Raw genomic sequence first — 21,221 nt, 5'->3', positions numbered from 1 at the left:
TTACCCTCTCCCTCACATGCACACATGCACATACGTCTATGGGGTGAATTTGCATTTTCAGAATTGTAATAGCAGATACATCTATTTTGTTCAAAAAGCACACAATCTGCAAGCAGATAGAACCAGTCTGACTCAAGATTGGGATACAGACAGGCTCTAACCTCACAATTTTAATGCATTGTCTGAGGTGAGATATCACTTTTCTGTAAAACTTTAAGATATCTCAAGATGATTTGAAGCAAGTTCTGGAATTTACATATTAATGAATGGCAACCCATTCTAAAAAATGAAAGGCTTAACAGCAATCTAGATTTGTTAAATATAACACATCAGTTGCATGCACGACACTCTATTCTTTTGCTATAATTTCTGTGTCTTATGATACTGCTCCACAGCTGCCTGATGAAGGAGCAGCGCTCCAAAAGCTAGTGCTTCCAAATAAATCTGTTGGACTATAACCTAGTGTTGTGTGATTTTTACTTTGTCTACCCTAGTCCAACACCAGGCATCTCCACATCATGGAAGGTTTGAGTTATAGAGAGAGGCTGGATAGGTTGGAACTTATTCACTGGTGCCTGGCAGGTTGAGTGGTGACCTTCTAGATGTTTATAAAATCATTAGGGCTACAGATAAGGTGAATAGTAAAGGTCTTTTCCCTAGGATAGGGGACTTCAAAACTAGAGGGCATATTTTTAAGGTGAGAGGAGAAAGATTTAAAAGGGACTTGAGGGGCAACATTTTCACGTGTTGGTTCATAAGTGCAGTGAACTTCCAGCGAAAGTGTTAGATGCAGGTACACTTAGAACACTTAAAAGCTATTTGGATAGGTACATGAATAGAAAAAGTTTTAGAGAATTTGGGCCAAGTGCAGACAAGTCAGGCTAGTTTAGTTTGGGAAATAGGGTTGGCGTGGACAAGTAGGATCGAGTGGTCTATTTCCATGCTGTATGACTCTAAAAATGTCATGAATGAAATGGTACTCTACTAACTGGTCTATAATCTAGGTTCATGGCTTACTCATTTTGGAATATCATATTGAGTTTTTTTTAATTGTTCAAATTAATGAGTTTGAGCAATGTTCATAACATGATGAATAGAACAATTTTATGGCCATGATTGCAGGCATCTATTGCATTAAAAACTAAGTGAATGGAGTATTGATTTATCTAGAATACAAATTTGAGTCTGCTTTTTATTCTATCATTTTGCAGTTATGATTCTGGACAAGAACCTGAAGGAAATGAACCCCAACAGTCTGGGAAATATTGTAGTGAAGTGAGTGTTACACATCAACAGTAGTTATTCTGAAATGCAACCCTGAAATTATTATTTTATTTAATTCAACTAATTTTACCTTTCTTTTGTTGTGTAAAATATGCAAATCTATTCACACATTTTTACCAAACTTTTAAAATCCAATCCATGAGAGATCATGCCCTTTTCAGGAATGATACATAATTCTCCTAGTCAGACTATTCAGCTTTCTATGAATTTTTTAATTCTCAAGATGTGAACATCTCTGGTTAGCATTTATTGCCCATCCTTCAATGCTCATGAGAAGGTGGTGGTGACCTTTTTGAATCCTAACTGTCATTGTGGTGAAAGTGTTTCTACATTGTCTTTCATCGAAATTTCCAGGGTTTTAATGTATCACTATCTAAAGAACAGCAAAATATATCTAAATCAAGATTATATCTAATTTGATTTCAAATTTGGAGGTATACCTTGGCAGCTATTGCAGCATCTTTCAAGATGATAAAACTTGTGGGTTCAGAAAGTGCAGTTGAGGAAGCCTTAGCGAGCTGCTATAGTCATTGTAAAAAATAGACTTTGTAGACAAAGTAGACATCAAAGTAGTAGGGTACCAATCAAACATACTGCTTTGTTGAGGATGATATGGTGAATTAGTATGTGTTGTCACAGCTATGCTCAGCCAATGTATTCAGTTGCATTCTTGATTTCTGCCTTGTAGCTAGAGAAGATTGGGGGAATTTGGAGGTGAGTCACTCAATTACGAATGTTCAGCTTCTCATCTACTTTAGTGTATTTAGCCCAGCTGAGGTTTTGACCAATGGATTTTAACTGTGGGAATATTTTGTGATGATAATCCATTATGTATTGAGAGGAAATGGTTTAAGTCCCCTTGTGTTATAGATGGCTATTGCCTGGACTACAATGTTGCATATCCAGGCAAGGTCTTGCTGCACAAATACATGAAACACTTCACGATCTGATGACGATCACCTGATGAAGAAGCAGCAGTTTGAAGGCTAGTGCTTCCAAATAAACTTGTTGGACTATAACCTGGAGTTGTGTGATTTTTAACTTTGTCCACCCCAGTACAACACCAGCTCCTCCAAATCTTCACTATCTGAAGAATTGTGAATGAAACAGAATACTATTCATCGCCAAATATGTTCATGATGTTTTGTTGCTGGGCAGATCCTTGTTCAAAACCTGAAAATAATTGGGCTCAGAATTCTGACCTGAGGATCTGTTGTAGCAAGACCCTGGGCTGAAATGATTTACTTGCAGCAATTGTTCTTCTGACAAGTAGTTTAGCAGTTGATTGGGGTTAATTGGTTAATTTACTGGTCAATATAAAAGAGAGACCGTTGAGTTGAAGAAGCTGTAAAACTTGAGTCGTTAAGATCCTTACTGTGGACAATTAATAAACTCCATTCACAAAGGTCTTGGCTTTCTTTTACAGGTTGGCTTAGAACTGAGTTGACATTGGCAGAGATGAAGATTGCAAACTAAGAGTTTGTTTCAGACTTAGGATTGTATTTGGTGTTCCTTTGGAGAAGAAAGACTGAAACCAAATGTGGAGTGTCAGGATATGGCTTTCCACTGATCTTTGTGAAGCTAAATTTCATGATCAGTGGACCAATGAAGTGGATAGATGGACATGTTTATGTCTTCACTAATACAAAAGAAAGGTTCAGTCTTAGTACTCTTGCTTCCTAGAATAGGCACGTTTTTTTGCATCCATTCATGGAATGTAGGCATTGCTGACTGGGCCAGTGTTTGTTGCTCATTCTTAATTGCCCTTAAGAAGGTGGTGATGAGCTGCATTTTTGAATTGCTGCAGTCCATTTGGTGTAGGTACATGAACAATGCCATTAGGGAGGGTGTCCCAGTATTTTGAGCCAGTGACACTGAAGAAATGGTGAAATATTTCCAAGTCAGGATGTTGAGCGACTTACAGGGACCTTGCAATTAATTGTGTTCCCATGTATCTGTTGCCCTTGTCATTCTAGATGGCATAGTTATGGGTTTCGAAGATACTTGGTACTAATGAACATTGGCGAATTTCTGCAATGCATTCAAGTAGATGGTACATACTGCTGCTGCTGAACATACAGTTCAATTGAACAGTGTTGGACAGTGGATGTATGACAGTGTGTGGAGTGAATTGGTTAAAATATTATCCAGACTTTTTTAAATAATAAGGACCAAAGAAAGTTTAAGAAATTTGAGAGTTCCACCTGCTTCAGGTTTGGGGATGATCATATGCTAAAAAGAATGGTACCTCCCTTTAAAATAGATGCAGTAAGCCAGTTTAACAGCTCAGATACAGTGATAAGGGAAATACTCCTACTGTTCACCAGGTCATCTATGAAAAAGGCTAAAACGAAACTGGATATGGAACACAAGATGATAATTGTTATAGGGAGGCAGTGGATATGCAGTTTATGCAATGCAGAGATAATTGTATTCCTTTATCAGGACCTAACCTTACTTAAATCATAAAAATATTAAGCAGGTGTTATTGGCATCAGGACATACAGATTTAAGGGAAGAAAAAGGCAAATTATCTTAACATTAGATTGGCAGTTTGCCCATCCATCTTCTCACAGGTTAAATCCTACTAAAAGATGCCAGAGTAAGGGACAGTGAGTAAATTTACAGAAGAGATCGACAATAAATGTGATTTATGTAAGAACAAATTAAGGAGGACATCATCTCAGTCTATCATGACTCTTCCATTAATAACATCTCCAGAGTTGTAGCAATACACTTGAAGGTATGGGTTAAAGGGGAAAAGAAGATTTTTATCTTGCACTTTGTAGACATAGCAACTTAGTTGCTATGTAATAGCATAGAATAAAGAGTGGACACAGTAGTAGAGAAATGGATAAGGACTGGATGAGAACACTGGCTAAATTCCCAATTGACAATGGGAAGCATCTTACCAAAAATGAATTTAAAAATATGTGTGAAAATATGAGCATTGTGGTAATGAGCACTGCAGTGGAAAGTTACCTTAAAATTAGAAAAACAAATCACGCAGCCATAGGTTAGCTGCTTCATATATTCCTAGTGGCCCAACCAAATTGTAGATGAACATTTGACATGGCTTGAGCAATCCATGCAAAGAACTCACTGCAAATTGTTGAAGGCTGCAGAAAAAAATCTGAAAATTCCTTTGGTAATGAGCAATCAATCCCTGGCTTAGGAAAGGAATACAGTTAGCTTCAGAGGAAATCTGCTGAACCTCACAGCATTGTACAGAGACATTAGAAAAAACCTCAATCTAGAAACATGATATATTTCAAAACAGGCAGAAAAGGAAAAATCTGAGAAAGGTAGTTATAGAAAAATAGTAGTTTTACAAAATGGCAACCAAAAAAACAGGTGCTATAGAACAAATGTGTTTATAAGTTGAATATTGCAGTGAAGGTTTTGTATTTCTCAGTTAGGTCCAACTTTCTGAAAATAGGTTGTATTCACTTTAGAGCAGACACAGTAATAGTATCACATACAGAAGCTGGCAGGCATCATTATGATGCATCCTGATGATGTCCTGTGATTGGTTCTATAGAATTTTGAGTGGTGTGATAGATAAAATAGAAATAGAATTTATAAGTCGGGCTGCGGGGTCTTTAAATATTGACTTAGACATGAAGCTGTGACTTGAGGTCAATAGTCTTACATACTGTGATGTGACACACTACAGTTGAGGAAGTCTTGAGAATGAATAAAAAAATTAAAGAGAGAAAATTGATTTTAATAAAAAAAATCTCGAGTGTCCAGCCTTGGGTGACCCAGAAAATGTGAAGATAGTCCTTGTTTTATTAGTAATTCTTTGTACGCCAATGTTATGATGACTCTTCAAATTCAACAGGCTTTTATCCTATTCTTATTAGGGAGAATAACAAATGTTGGCTATTCGTCTGGGAAGCAATGAAAATAAAAAAAGCTAGTTACAAGTACTCTAGCAGCTGAAACATTAGTATGAGTAGAAGCTCTAGATGTCGGGGTGTATTTATCCAATATCTAAAGTAAATCTTAAACAAAAAGCAAAAGCAAAAGGTTTACCGATAGAATATTTAGCGGATAATCATCCGTTTTGGGGTAATGAGTATTCAGCAAAAATGTTGCTGAGAAAAGATTGAGGATTGACCTTACTGGCATAAAGAAAATATTGTAAAGACATTTTCCAAATAAAGTCAGTCAATGCAAATAACCAGTTGTCAAACGGTTTCACTAAAGAGGTGCTTTTTTCCAAGGATTCCTTGGAGAAGGAGATCCATTATATGTGGAGTTATAACAGAAAAATTAGGATTATTTTGTAATTAAACATGTTATTTTTGTTACTTCAAAGATCAGGGAACATGGGTGGTTGCTTGTATAATATTGAACTGAGAATAAAAGTAACCTAAGTATAAAAAAACTTTTCATTATTTTATTTAAGGATTGTTTCTGCATCTTCGAAGGTTTTCTTTAAAGACAAGAGGAAAATCTAATGATGGAGTTAATAGATTAATTGACTGTAAGATATAATAAGGGTCATGTGAGACTGGGGTGTCAGACTGAGTTGTTAATAAACTCTGGCTACAAAGAAAATTGTTTCGGTTTCTATGTCACTGACATTGATCTAAATGGGAAGCAGTCAGTTACCTTCCATTGTGTTAAGCGTGACTAGCGAATGGAAAGTCTTTGTGATTTACTGGTAGTACCCTAACTCTTGGCCAGGAGGCCTGGGTTTCAGTCGTATCTGCTCCATACTGTAATAGGATCTTTGAACAGGTTGATAAGAAAATATCTCCTCCTTGATTCCCATTGTCATCATTTTCACAAGCTTCTTGGTATTTACTCTTGGTTGAATGAAACCTGATGGTTAGAATTAAATTTGGCTGAATTCAAATTTGAAGTTCATTAAATAGTCCTGTTAAAATTTTAATGATTACGTAATTTATAAATGAATTACCAGGACATTCAAATTTAAATTATGTTGAGTAAACAAGAGAAGTTTGCAAAGTATAATTTATTGATCGATTAATTGCACTTCATAAGTTGTAACATATATTCTAAAATGATAGAAAGCTAATAAATGAAAAATATTTGATGAATGTTTTGCAATTTTTGAATCTCCAGGAAAATCAATTGAAGTTGATACGTCACAGTTATTGTGAGGTCATAATCTGTGGACACGTGGTAGTTGTTTTGAGAAGTACCATATGTAATCTTTAATAGTTGGTATTCAAACGTTCTAGTCATTGAAATAATGTTATAGTATAGCTGCAATATAACTGGAGGGTATGTTTTCAGTTATGTTGATTGTGGACAATGACAAGTGAACGGGCCAGGTAATTGTGTGAAAATCAACATTTAGTTGGCTGCCTGTTTGTTCCATGGAATGCACATTCTCCTCCATGTCTTTCTAAACCAGGTTGAAGTGTTCCCCACAGAAAAGCTATAAATTTTGAAATCAACGGTAAGGCCAGTGGCATAACTGTGCAATATTCAAATTTTTCTCATGGAAGGTGTATATTGCACATAGTTTGCACATATGAAGTGAGGAGAGTTTGGCTAGTGCTGTGTAGAAATGTAATTGCTAAAAGCAAAAGTGATTGAATTTCACTTTTTAGGCTTCAGAGAGTTGGAATCTTAAAGAAACACTTTAATATTTTCATTTTTGCATTTTGTTCACATATTTAATGGCACCGTCTTGATTACTGTAGCAATTGTGATCACTGTTACCTACACAGACATGTTGAGATGAGAAATTACTTCTCTCAAAGAGTTGTGAAATCTGTGGAATTCACTACCCAGAGTACAAGATAGACAGATTCTTAATTATTAATGAGTTGAAGAGACAGTGGTCAGGGAAATGGAGTTGAAGCCAAGATGACATCAGCCATGATTGGATCACTTGGCGGAGCAGGCTTGAGGGGCTGTATTGCCTACTTCTGCTCCTTGTTCTTATGTGTTCATGCACAGGCAAGCCTTGCTGGGAATTGTCTAATGAAAGCGACCATTGCATATAGTAATGGATTTTCTTAATCTATTTAAAGCTGGCCTCCATAATCTTGTTCACACGATAAATAAGGCCCCCACCACCCTAAACTCATAAGCCTCAGGTTTGTTTCAAGTTATTAAAGGAACACAAGCAATGTAAATCAATGTTCAAGGCACAGTTGCATTGTTTGCTGGGATAAATAACTATATCCATTTTTTTACCATGGAAAACTGGGAGCAGAAGTTTTCCAATTTAACTTAAAACTGAAATTTATTTACATTGCAGTATTCCTGAAATGAGAGCAATATTAACAGCACTTTTGTATCTCTCCAGCCTCCTATTCATAATCCCATGTCCTCCTTGTACCAATTTACCAATATTCACATAGTCAGCAATAAAAACCAGGAATAGTGGGACGATGTTTATTTCCCAAGGGAATGTGATTATGTCTTGAATTAAGACCACTCTCCATGTCTGATACTTCTTGAAGGAGAAGGCAGACTGAAACAAATGCTCCTAAGAAACTAACTTTATATTTAAAAAAAAGGCTTTGTCATATAATGCATGCTCTAGAACACTATCCCATAATTTCTGCATCATGTTTTCAGATTTTGTCTTGCATTATTGAGTATTTGTGATAATCTTTGTATTGAGAAAATGCCAAACTGTTGTTTTGGGGAAAAAAATATGGAAATGTTATACTTATGCTCTACTATTGATTTGATGTGAAAACAATGTTGTTATTGAGCCACTTCCTCCTAAATTTAATTCACAGAGGGCAGAGGTCCAAATAGGACAACCATTCTTCCTTATGATTCCTACAGAAAAGCCTCCAATGTAGCAAGTGGAAACCACAGCTACAAATTGTTTATATAGTACCTTTAACATAGTGAACTGTTCCAAGGTACTTCAGAGCATTATCAAACGGAACATCACACCGAGCCACATAACAAGATATTTGGATAGATGCTCAAAAGCTTGGCCACAGAGAGAGACTTTATGAAGTGTATTAATGAGAATTGAGAGAAAGAAAGATGGTGAGCTTTAGCAAGGGAATTCTCACGTTTAGGGCCTTTTCAATTGATTAACTTTGGGATGCTCAAGAGGCCAGATTTGGAGAAACAGTGATATCTCAGTGAGTTTCAGTGCTGAGGAGATTACAAAGATCGAGAAGGAATGATTCCATGGAGGGATTCAAAAGCAAAAATGAGAATTTTTAAATTATGTTGTGCAGAGTCAATGTAGAGTAATGAGATTAAGGCTGATGGATAATTTGAATATTGTAAATGTGTACAGGTAGCAGACATTTGGGTGAGTTCAAGTTTGCACAGGGTTGAATTGGAGGACTGGCGAGAAATATCTTAAAATAGGTAAGTCAGGAGTTATCATAGGTATGACTGAGGATTTCAGCAGCAGAAACTGAGGCAGATATGGAGTTAAGTGATAATATAGAGGTGGAAATAGGCAGTTTTAGTGATGGTGTGGATGTGTGGTGAGAAATTCACCTGAGGTTAAATCTCACAACAAGATCATAAACAGTCTGATTCAGCAGCCAACAGTTGCCAGGAAAAGGGCTGGAATTAGTGGTTAGGGAGTGGTGTTTGCATTCTGTACTGAAGACAATGGCTTCTGATTTCCAAGTAGTTAGTTGGAAAATGGTATGCTCATTCTGAACTGGATGTCAGACAGACAGTCTGAACATTTAGAGAAATGAAGGGAGAGATCAGGAGAAGTGGGCAAAAGATAGAGTTCAGTGTCACCAGTATACCTGTGGAAGATGACTCTGCTCTTGCATAATATTACTGAGAGACATCACGTATAGATAGTTCTTCTATAATGCAATGGTTGTGTTCTTGTGCAACTGGGCATTATAGAAAATTGCATTTTAAAAACAATGCTTAAATTGTTGGTGATGTAATTGTGTTACAGCCAACACACACTTTAAAAGTTTGTGCTTTAGAAACAGTGTCCCCAATTTGTCAGTTGTGTTACAGTGAATTTGCATTAATGAAATGCGTGTTGTAGCAGAACGATCTGCAAATGGGAAATAGTACAGCACCAAGGGTACATCCTTGGGAGACAGATCATTGAGTGGGAAGGCAAGCCTGATATGTGGGATTTAGACAGAGCTTCTGAGAAAGATGTGCAGGAATCTAGGAGGTGTCAGCTCTTTCAAAGACATTGGACAGAGGAGAGTAATTTATCTGGATGGAGTGGTCAAAAATTGGATTTTTTGAAGAATATTGGCAGAAATGAAGGATAATCCTTCAGGAAGGAGAAACATCAACAATATCAGCTAATGTGGCAGTCAGGAGAGAATGTTGGATAGACAACTCTTCAATGCGAATAGGCTTGAGGAAAAAGGGGTAACTTGATGAGGGCATGAATGAAAATATATAAAAATTTGCAAGTTTAGAGTAAGGTCAGGAGAAGGCTTTGAGGAAGCTTGTGCTGGTACGTTACAGAGGCAGCTGCCCAATAGACTGAATTCTAGTGGTAAGAAGCTGCATGAGCTCCATGTATATTTTGATAGACATGAGGGAACTATTCTGTGACATTCTCCAATAATTCATAAAATTCATTTCTTTCATAAAATTCTCTAACTAGCAACTTCCTCACTAACCAAGTGATACTTGGTTATATCTGACTAATTTGACATTTTGAAATAAAATAAATTTAATTTGAAAGAAACAGGAAAAATGTCTTCAATACAATGTGCCAAATGGGTCCACTAAAAGGTGTGTATATATATCAATGTCTTCATGGAGGCATTGACACTTGAATTAAAACAAATCATGTTCGAGTTTAAGTTGTAACATCTATTTTTATTAGCTTTTATAATCTTTTCATTAACCTTTAAACTGTATCTTAGGGTATACTTTTCAATTCTGGCATTAAAGTGGCATCATCCAATCACATTTTAAAGTTTCCTCATCCAATCACATTTTAAAGCTCTTTCTACTGCTGTTTTTAGTAATTATATTTATTATGGCAAACCTCTCAAGCAGCCTAATTGCCAGTACAATCAAACACTGCAATTTTCTTGAATGTGCCTCCAACCAATACAGGCATTATTGCAACATTAGCTGTCACTGGAAGCATGCAGCAGTAGATCTACTCAATGTTGGCCATAGCTGGGAAGTAGTTATCATTCACTGATATTTGAGAATGTTTAATACAAATTTCATAAATTTGCAAATTTGATTAGATGCATTTCCAAAGTCAGACATTTTGGCAGTGGATGCGGGTGTTTACCGTTGCTGCATATTTTCTGCACATAATATTATCCCTATTTTAACAATATTGTTTCCTTTAAGGTTACCTTTACCTCCAGGTACATTGGCTACACTTTGGGGAAATGATAAACTGTTCAAGGAGCTTTACTTCACTCAATATCCAGTAAGCATGATACTTCAGAAACATTTTACTTTTACTATTAATACAGTCTGCAGGATGAGCAAACTCTTTTGTGTCAGTATTTGAAATATTTTCTATTTTTGACATCTAGAGAGACATTTTGACACCGGGGAGAAAGTGAGGACCGCAGATGCTGGAGATCAGAGTCAAGAGTGTGGTGCTGGAAAAGCACAGCAGGTCAGGCAGCATCTGAGGATCAGGAGAATCTATGTTTTGGGCATAAGCCCTTCATCAGGAATTCCTGATGAAGTGCTTATTCCCACAACATCGATTTTCCTGCTCCTCGGATGCTGCCTGACCTGCTGTGCTTTTCCAGCACCACACTCCAGATATTCTGACACCACTTAGTGAGCTTTGATTATGTCATCAGAAAGTGCCTGCAGTCCTAACCGGAAGCTAGTATGAGATAGCAGAAATTCTGCTCTGGAATGTAAATGTAGTCTGGAGCCTCCACGACCCTAAGCATTGTCAGACTACCTGACTGCTTCTCTTAAAGCCAGGAATCATTCCCTCCAGAATGTATACCTATTTTGCTAGACCAATGTACAGCTGCTAAAAGGACCCATAAAGATTGGTGGAAGTAATGTTTTGCCGATTTGTTAGTCTTTTCAGAAACAATATACTTCAAAAAGAAATAACTAGATTTGAACAATATTCTGTCCACAGTTAAGGTATGGTCCAAGGAAAGAATTGATTATTTTTTGACAGAAATGCAGATCCAGATCTAAATATTGGCTTGTTTAAATAATAAACAGAGAGGCATGGGGTGAATGACTTTTTTTTTTAGATTGGCATGACTTTTTTATTAGCAAGTTGTTGACTACTTTAGAATTTTGTGAATTGTCTCAGCTGCTGTATGTAGTGCAATTGTCACAACTGTCAAAATGTGAACAGTTTCTAATAAGGTTGTTGGATGTGGATTGGCCTGAAGTCTTCTCACCGAGATGGAAGCTCTTGATTAATTTTGTTTTTCAGCTTTTTAGTTGCAGAGCATCAACCAGGCAGAAAAAATGCCTCAAGATAAACAAATATTATTGAATTAATTGTGGAAGTATGCGTTTTACTGAGTGCCCCCTTCACACGTATTTTGGGATATTTATCAGGGAAGTTGCAGTGAAACTGGGAATGATTTGTGACTTATACTGAACAGGCAACCATAAAATATGAAAGGTACAGAAATAGTTAAAGTAAATATGTAACCATAATTTTAATCCTTTTCCTACCTCTTTACCCAGGGTTACTATGATACTATGGATGCTGGCTATATGGATAATAATGGCTATTTGTATGTAATGTCACGGGTGGATGATGTAATTAATGTGGCGGGTCATAGGATTTCAGCTGGTTCTGTTGAAGAGGTAATATTATTTTCACAGCTTTTACCTCCATTTTGTATCTTCCGTCCCAAAACTGTTCTTCCTGCACAAAGATAATCCACCATCTTGGCTACCTCTAGGAATGATCAGCTCTGTTTCTGATAGAATCACTAGTTATGTTGTCTCAATATGAATATGAAACTTGTCTTGCTACAATGTCTTTGCTCTTCCCTCTGGGTAACATTGCACCTGATGATTCAACAGCCAAAATACTTTGTCACCAATTCCTTTCGTTTAAATCTCAATTCTGTAACATGAAATGCAAAATCAATTTGAAAATATTGGTCATGAGTTTGCAAAGGAAAATGAACAATTTACTAGATCTATTCACTGCTGTTCTTGCAGGCTATTATCACTCATCAAGCTGTAACAGACTGTGCCGTTGTGGCCCTCGAGGATTCCGTCAAGGGGCATGTTCCACTAGCTTTATGTGTTTTAAGGACTGGTGAGATCATTCATTTTACACCTTAAAAAGTGTTGTACTTGGCCTTCAAAATTAAACCTTCATCGCATTTTAATTCATGAAACATATGTACCAGGTGTGACTGAAACATTTGAGGATCTCACTGAAGAGATTGTTAAAATTGTTCGTGACTCCATTGGTCCAGTTGCCGCTCTTAGGAAAGTGATCTTTGTGCCCGTATTACCAAAGACGCGTTCTGGCAAGATACCTCGTTCTACACTTTCAGCAGTTGCAAATGGCAAGCCTTATCAAGTACGTTTGTGCTTTTCCTTTATTGTATAAAGCAGTGCATTCAAACTTAAAGCTGGCTTCTTTTTCGTAACCTCTTTTGTGTTTTCATTAATGTCATATTTTTATTTGAGATTCCTTCCGCACTTGCTCACTTTGCCCTTTCTTGGTTGCTCCTAACCTTCGCAGCTTGTATTACTTTTTAGCACAGAGGAAGAGATAGGTAACTTATAGTCGTGGAGATGGATTCAGTGCTGTATCATGCTATGTTAAGTACTTGAACATGTACCAGCTGTTTATATGGCAAGCACATTGCGTGTACTTCAAGCAAATAGACAGTATTGAAAGTCAAAGGGGAGCAGTCACTACTGGTGCGAAGCTGAATTGCAGTCATGGTTGGCACGGTGGCTCGGTTAGCACTGCTGCCACACAGCAGTACAGGGAACCAGGTTCGATTCCAGCCTTGGGCAACTGTCTGTGTGGAGTTTGCACATTCTCTCCGTGACTGCGTGGGTTTCCCCCGGGTGCTCTGTTTCCTCCTACAGTCCAAAGATGTGCAGGTTAGGTGCAGGTTAGTGGCCATGCTAAATTGCCTATAATGTTAGGTGCCTTAGTCAGAAGTGAATGTAGGGGAATGTGTCTGGGTGGGTTTATCTTCAGAGGGTCAGTGTGGACTTGTTGGGCCGAAGGGCCTGTTTCCACACTGTAGAGAATCTAATCAAAGAATACAACCCAGACAGTCAATGGGCTGGTCCAGTTGCAGTTCATAGGGTCAGCCATGATCAGTCAGATGCATAGTCCAAATGGAAACTGAGGATCTGGGTCTTCCAGTCCAGGAATGAGGCCATGGTCAATCCTACAGGTCAAGTCTGAACAACTTGGAGTTTACAGCTGATTGTTGGGTGCCATGCAGACACCAGTCTAGAGTATGGTGCTGGAAAAGCATAACATGTCAGGCAGCATCCAAGAAGTAGGAGAATTGACGTTTCTGGCAAAAGCCCTTCATCAGGAATGAGGTTGGGAGCCTAGGGGGTGGAGAGATAAATGAGAAGGGGGTGGGATTGAGAGGAAGGTAGCTGAGAGTTCAATAGGTGGATGGAGGTGGGGGTTATGATGATAGGTCAGAGGGAAGGATGGAGTGTATAGGTGGGAAGGAAGATGGATGGGTAGCAGAGGTCATGAGGGTGGTGCTGAGTTGGAAGGTTGAAACTGGGGTAAGGGGGGATGGGGAAATGAAGAAACTGGTGAAATCAACATTGATGCTGTGGGGCTGGAGGGTCCTGAGGCGGAAGATGAGGCGTTCTTCGGTTGGTTAGGGAGTAGCGATGAAGGAGGTCCAGGACCTGCATGCCCTTGGCAGAGTGGGAGGGGGAGTTGAAGTGTTCGTTGAAGTGGTTGGTGCGGGTGTTCTAGAGATGTTCTTTGAAGCGCTCTGAAGCGCATCCTGTCTCCCCAATGTAGAGGAGACCGCATCGGGAGCAATGGATACATAAATGACATGTGGAAGTGTGGGTGAAACTTTGATGGATGTGGAAGGCTCCTTTGAGGCCTTGGATGGAGGTGAGTGGGGAGGTGTGGGCACAGGTATGGGCAATTCCTCCAGTGGCAGGGTAAGGTGCTGGGAGGGGAAGGTGGGTTGGTGGGGGAATGCATGGAACTGATGAGGAAGTCGCGGAGGGAACGGTATTTACGGAAAGTAGATAGGGATGGGGAGGGAAATATATCTCTGGTGGTGGCATTGTAGGTGGCGGAAATGGCGAAGGATGATGCGATGTATATGGAGGTTGGTGGGGTGGGGTTCTATCCTTGTTGTGGTTGGAGGGGTGGATTTCGAGGGTAGAAGTGCAGGAAGTGGATGAGATGCGCTGGAGGCCTTCATCAACCACGTAGGAGGGGAAATTGCAGTCTTTCAAGGAGGAAGCCATCTGGTGTGTTCTGTGGTGCAACTGGTACTCCTGGATGCACATGCAGTGGAGACGGAGGAATTGGGAGCAAGAGATAGTATTTTTACAGGAGTCAGGGTGAAAGGAGGTGTAGTCCAGGTAGCTGTGGGAGTCGGTGGGTTTGTAGAAGATGTCAGTGTTGAGTCAATCCCTGTTGATGAAGATAGAGAGGTCTAGGAAGGGGAGGGAGGTGTCTGAGATGGTCCAGGTGAATTTAAAGTCGGGGTGGAATGTGTTGGTGAAGTTGATGAACTGTTCAACCTCCTCGTGGGAGCATGAGGTGGTGCCGACGCAGTCATCAATGTAGTGAAGGAAAAGGTGGGGAATGGTGTCAGTGTAACTACGGAAGATGGACTGTTCTATATAGCCGACAAAGAGACAGGCCTAGTTGGGACCCATGTGGGTGCCCATGTCTACCCCTTACATCTGGAGAAAGTGGGAGGATTCAAAGGAGAAATTAGTGAGGGTAAGGACCAGTTCAGCTAAATGAATTAGAGTGTTAGTCCCAAAACTCTTCCACTGACACTCCCCATCAGTACCCTTCTACTGACACTGAATATTGGGATGTTCATTAGTGATGAGTCTCTCCACCTCCTGCCAAGCAATTACGTGAGACAGATGTCATAGGGCCCAAATGCATAATTAATGGATTGAAGAATTGAAGGTTGCATGAGCAAAGTCATCATGAGGCATGGCACGTTGGGCACCAAGAATCTCACTTGAGAAAACACTTGTATGAAAATGGGAAAACGAGATGAACAAGGAGTGACATTAATTTATATTGATCATAATTCACTAATGTTTTTGGAAATGTTTCACATGAAGAATCTTTGCGTTTTGCTGAGATTTGATGCTGCAACTCTTCTGTCTTTAAATTTAATGTATTTTTTTGAGGCAGATCCTAATTAAAACAGAAGCAGCAGAACAGGCTAAAATATCATAGAAAGGAAATTAATCCATCTAGTTTCTAAAGGAACATAAACAAATTATTGTTTGTAAATTAAAGATACTAGCAAATTGGAGCTGATTTATGCAAGGACTCAGATCAGTCCAAGCTGAGCAGGAACAGTAGATAATACAGAACAGGCAAGACGAAAGAAAACAGTACAGATCCAGCTACATACATTTTGATGCAGATTTTCCTGTTACTGGAAGATAACATTGGTGGGTCTATTCCATTCAGACTTATACAGGCATGTAGTATTTTTGATGAAGACCAGATCTGTTGAACCTATATTGATTGTGAGCTACTGTCAGTTGGAGATCAGATTTCTGAATTGTTTGATGAAGAAGACAGAGCTTATCAGATTTTATGGGTGAACATGATCAGCAAAATGTGAGTGGACTGCTGAGCTAATTAATTGTATGTCTTGTTTGTATCTGTCTTTTAATGTGCAATTTGTAGTTTTATATTTTATCAAAATTTGCTTGTTAATTCATATTTAACTCATGATAATTCTAGATCTAAAAAAGAAATTCACAAGATTACCAGACTCTATTTGACAGATATACTTGAGGCAGAATGGTCAACACCTTCTTAGTTTTTTCTAATAAAATAGCAGGATATAATTCTTCCTGAACTGTGTCCCCGAAAAAACTGGGTTAAAATTGTTCTGATAGTAGTAGCATATGTTAAAAATCTGTAAAACTGTTATGGCTAACGGTGTCCACCTTCTTGTGTAGATAACACCAACCATTGAAGATCCCAGTGTTTTCTCAGAAATAGAAGCAATCTTGAAGCAGAGGAAAATTTCATCATAACATTCGGTCCCCTCATATAATCTATTATCACTTTTGTAAGTGGTGATAAACAATTCCACGTCCATATGGAAATTGCGTTCAGAGATATGCCTAAGCTCAATTTTTAAGTTCTGTCTATGTTTTAAACTTTATAACACATACCATAAACATTTATTTCTGTAGTGATGTAACTTTGAAAGGGTCAAATACAGTGTATATTTGCATAATATTGTATGTTTAAGTTGTACTTAAATATTTTACTGATTGGTTTCCTTTGAGTTATTATCTCTTCTATAAATAAATGGTCATACATATTATGAAGGTAATTTACGAGCTGCACATTGCTAACCGGAGTTTTCCACTTTGCTTTCTCAAAAGAATGAATAAAGTTCAATTTCCAATTAAACATTCTATACAAAATATATATTTAAATATAACTTTGTACAAAAGTAGCCTTTTTTCTTTATCATAAGGACAATTTTAAGATTTTGTTCGGATTTAGCGAAATCTAACAAAGAATTATTAGCAAAAATATCATACAATCACTACCATGCAACCTGGAGCAAAATTGAAATAAGTTGCTTCTATAAAGAAATGCTGGAAATAATGTTATTTTAGGTTTCTAATTTAATTTGTTAAGGAAATTCATGTAAGATTTATTGTCGCAGAGCATAAATTACTTTAACTCACAATTCTGTGGCTAGATATAGAACAAAGAAAAATACAGCGCAGTACAGGCCCTTCGGCCATTGATGTTGCGCCGATCCAAACCCACCTAACCTACACTAGCCCACTTTCCTCCATCTGCCTATCCAATGCCCATTTAAATGCCCATAAAGAGGGAGAGTCCACCACTGTTACTGGCAGGGCATTCCATGAACTCACGACTCGCTGAGTAAAGAATCTACCCCTAACATCAGTCCTATACCTACCACCCCTTAATTTAAAGCTATGCCCCCTCGTAATAGCTGACTCCATATGTGGAAAAAGGTTTTTTTAAGATTAGACTTACAGTGTGGAAACAGGCCCTTCGGCCCAACAAGTCCACACCGACCCGCCGAAGCGCAACCCACCCATACCCCTACATTTACCCCTTACCTAACACTACGGGCAATTTAGCTTGGCCAATTCACCTGGCCTGCACATCTTTGTGACTGTGGGAGGAAACCGGAGCACCTGGAGGAAACCCACGCAGACACGGGGAGAACGTGCAAACTCCACACAGTCAGTCGCCTGAGTCGGGAATTGAACCCGGGTCTACAGGCGCTGTGAGGCAGCAGTGCTAACCACTGTGCCACCGTGCCGCCCGGTTCTCATGGTCAACCCGATCTAAACCCCTAATCATCTTGTACACCTCTATCAAGTCTCCCCTAAACCTTCTTTTCTCCAATGAAAACAGTCCCAAGTGCCTCAGCTTTTCCTTATATGATCTTCCTAGCATACCAGGCAACATCCTGGTAAACCTCCTCTGCACCCGTTCCAGTGCCTCCACATCCTTCCTATATGGCGACCAAAACTGCACACAATACTCCAGATGCGGCCGCACCAGAATCTTATACAACTGCAACATTACCTCAGGACTCCGGAACTCAATTCCTCTACCAATAAAAGCCAGTACGCCATATGCCTTCTTCACAGCACTATTTACCTGGGTGGCAACTTTCAGAGATCTGTGTACATGGACACCAAGATCCTTCTGCTCATCCACACTACCAAGTATCCAACCACTAGCCCAGTACTCCATCTTCTTGTTACTCTGACCAAAGTGAATCACTTCACACTTAGCTACATTGAACTCCATTTGCCATCTTTCTGCCCAGCTCTGCAGCTTATCTATATCCCGCTGTAACCTGCCACATCCTTCCTCACTGTCAACAACTCCACCGACTTTCGTATCATCCGCAAACTTGCTCACCCAACCTTCTAGCCCCTCCTCCAGGTCATTTATAAAAATGACAAACAGCAATGGTCCCAAAACAGATCCTTGCAGAACACTGCTGGTAACTGCACTCCAAGATGAACCTTTACCATCAACTACTACCCTCTGTCTTCTTCCAGCTAGCCAATTCCTAATCCAAACCTCCACCTCCCCCTCAATGCCATACCTCCGTATTTTTTGCAGTAGCCTACCATGGGAAACCTTATGAAACGCCTTACCAAAATCCATACACACCACATCTACCGCTTTACCCTCGTCCACCTCCTTAGTCACCTTCTCGAAGAATTCAATAAGGTTTGTGAGGCACGACCTGCCCTTCACAAAACCATGCTGACTATCCTTTTCACATTATTCCTATCCAGATGTTCATAAATCCTATCCCTTACAATTCTCTCTAAGACTTTGCCTACAACAGAGGTAAGACTCACCGGCCTATAGTTACTAGGTTTATTCCTACTCCCCTTCTTGAACAAGGGAACCACATTTGCTATCCTCCAGTCTTCTGGAACTATTCCTGTAGACAACGAGGACATAAAAATCAAAGCCAATGGCTCTGCAATCTCCTCCATTGCTTCCCAGAGAATCCTAAGATAAATGCCATCAGGCCCAGGGGACTTATCTATATTCACCCTTTCCAGAATTTCCAACACCTCTTTCCTACATATTGCAAAACCATCCATTCTAATTAATTGTGACTCAATATTGACATCGGCAACAATGTCCTGTTCCTGAGTGAATACTGTCGAAAAGTATTCATTCAGTGTCTCCCCAATTTCTTCAACCTCCACACGCAACTTCCAACTACTATCCTTGACTGGACCTATTCGTACCCTAGTCATTCTTTTATTCCTGACATACCTATAGAAAGCCTTTGGGTTTTCCCTAATCCTACCAACCAAGGACTTTTCATGTCCCCTCCTTGCTGCTTTTAGCTCTCTCTTTAGATCCTTCCTGGCTACCTTATAACTCTCAATTGAACCTTCACGTCTCATCTTTACATAGGCCGCCCTCTTCCCTTTAACAAGGGATTCCAATTCCTTATTAAACCACGGCTCCCTCACACAACCCTTTCCTCCCTGCCTGACAGGTACGTACTTATCAAGGACACTCGATAGTTGCTCCTTGAACAAGCTCCACATATCGATTGCACCCTTCCCTTGAAGCCTACTTTTCCAAGCCACACATCCTAAGTCATGCCTCACCGCATCATAATTTCCCTGCCCCCAGCTATAACTCTTGCCCTGTAGTGCACACTTATCCCTCTCCATCACTAAAGTAAAAGGCACCGAATTGTGGTCACTGTCCCCAAAGTGCTCACCTACCTCCAATTCTAACACCTGGCCTGGTTCGTTACCCAGAACCAAATCCAGTATGGCCTCACGTCTTGTTGGACTGTCTACATATTGTGTCAGGAAACAGGTGTCCGCATAATCCAAGAAATTTACAAAAAGAAACGATCTTTTAAAATGCCTCTTTAGTGTATTCGCTTGTTTGAGTTGAAAATTATTTTACAACCTAGTTGACACAACTAGCAACAAAATTGTTGAACTTTCTTATGAATGTATGTCGTGTCTGTATGATATAACTTTAGAAGTATTAATCATAATTTTAGACTTAGATTATGTTAAAAGTCATTATCAGTTATTGCTGTCATTTTTCATTCATGAATGAAGACAAGTAACCAGTATTGCAATTGTTATTTGCTGTTTGAAGTGTAAAGTGATTTCAAATCTAATGATTTTGCAGCTCTTCTCTGTGTCATATCTTTGGCCAAAGACTTTATTTTAAATAATTTGTTTTAATCATCTTGTTTTAGGTAAGATTCCCTACAGAATGGTAACAAGCCCTTCAGCCCAACTAGTCCATCTGACCCTCCAAAGAGTAACCCACCCAAACCCATTCTGGTACCCTATATTTATCCCTGACTAATGCACCTGACACTATGGGCAATTTAGCATGGGCAATTCACCTGACCTGCATGTTTTTGGATTATGGAAGGAAACCGGAGTACTTGGAGGAAACCCACACAGACATGGAGAGAATGTACAAACTCCACACAGACAGTCGCCCAAGGCAGGGATCAAACTTGGGTCCCTAGCACTGTGAGGCAGCAGTGCTAATCACTGAGCCACTGTGCCACCCCATTTTCTTGCCTGTTTTCAGAACAGTCGTTTCTGGAATTTATTTTTTCATATCTTTCTGGGCTGAGGAGTTATGTATTTCTTATTTAAATTATCTGGTTTTAATGCTAGAAGCTTTTTGTAAAAATCAAAACTCAAGAAGAATCTAGCTTTCTTGCATAATTTTGTATAACTGCACCAACTTCCTAAAATGGATAGTGTGGAATGTTGGTCATCTGTTGTAAAATCTCCTTAGGTAGATCAGTCTTCAATTTTATTTAATTCTCCTGTAAAGTGTAGTGGGACCTTTGGACAGACTAAAAGTCCATTTTAAGTGGCAGTTGTCAGAAATGGATTATACTTTTAGTGTATGTCGTTGAACCACTAGTGCAAAAATTACAAGACACCTTATAAATCAACACAAAAAATGCAATCCTCACTATGAGACGGAAGTGCAGATTTCCTACTGTTCCCACTCAATATACAAGTAAAATTTAGGACATACTATGGCAACCTCTAACCTCATGTTCAGAAAGGTGGCAATGTGGGGTAAAGGAGGACTGTCATTTTTATGAAAAATGCTTCAGTTTGATTTATTTAATAACATGGCTATTTATTCTAAATGGAAAATTTAATGTACAAATCAAGGATGGTTTGTTGCATTTTACTTGATAAATGACAAACATAACAGTTTTTCTGTTAAACCAGGTAGATTGAAAACTGCTTTAGTTATGAGATAAACAAAATTG

The 21,221-nt window shown here is 39.0% G+C and overlaps 1 protein-coding gene across 2 annotated transcripts in view; it reads left to right on the top strand.

Moving 5' to 3' along the window:
* acss3 (acyl-CoA synthetase short chain family member 3) overlaps positions 1-16,547 on the top strand; it is a 53,378-nt gene extending 36,831 nt beyond the window's left edge. For both annotated transcript variants that reach the window (XM_060839304.1, XM_060839303.1), the window contains 6 exons: positions 1,212-1,275; positions 10,564-10,645; positions 11,899-12,021; positions 12,385-12,484; positions 12,579-12,754; positions 16,357-16,547. In XM_060839304.1, the coding sequence (XP_060695287.1) occupies positions 1,212-1,275; positions 10,564-10,645; positions 11,899-12,021; positions 12,385-12,484; positions 12,579-12,754; positions 16,357-16,434 (623 nt within the window). In that variant the 3' untranslated portion in view covers positions 16,435-16,547. The remainder of the gene's footprint in view (positions 1-1,211; positions 1,276-10,563; positions 10,646-11,898; positions 12,022-12,384; positions 12,485-12,578; positions 12,755-16,356) is intronic.
* Positions 16,548-21,221: the final 4,674 nt, after the last annotated feature.

The sequence above is a fragment of the Hemiscyllium ocellatum genome, chromosome 19 (genome assembly GCF_020745735.1).
Source record: "Hemiscyllium ocellatum isolate sHemOce1 chromosome 19, sHemOce1.pat.X.cur, whole genome shotgun sequence".
Taxonomy (NCBI): Eukaryota; Metazoa; Chordata; class Chondrichthyes; order Orectolobiformes; family Hemiscylliidae; genus Hemiscyllium; species Hemiscyllium ocellatum.
This window is presented reverse-complemented; position numbering and strand designations above follow the sequence as displayed.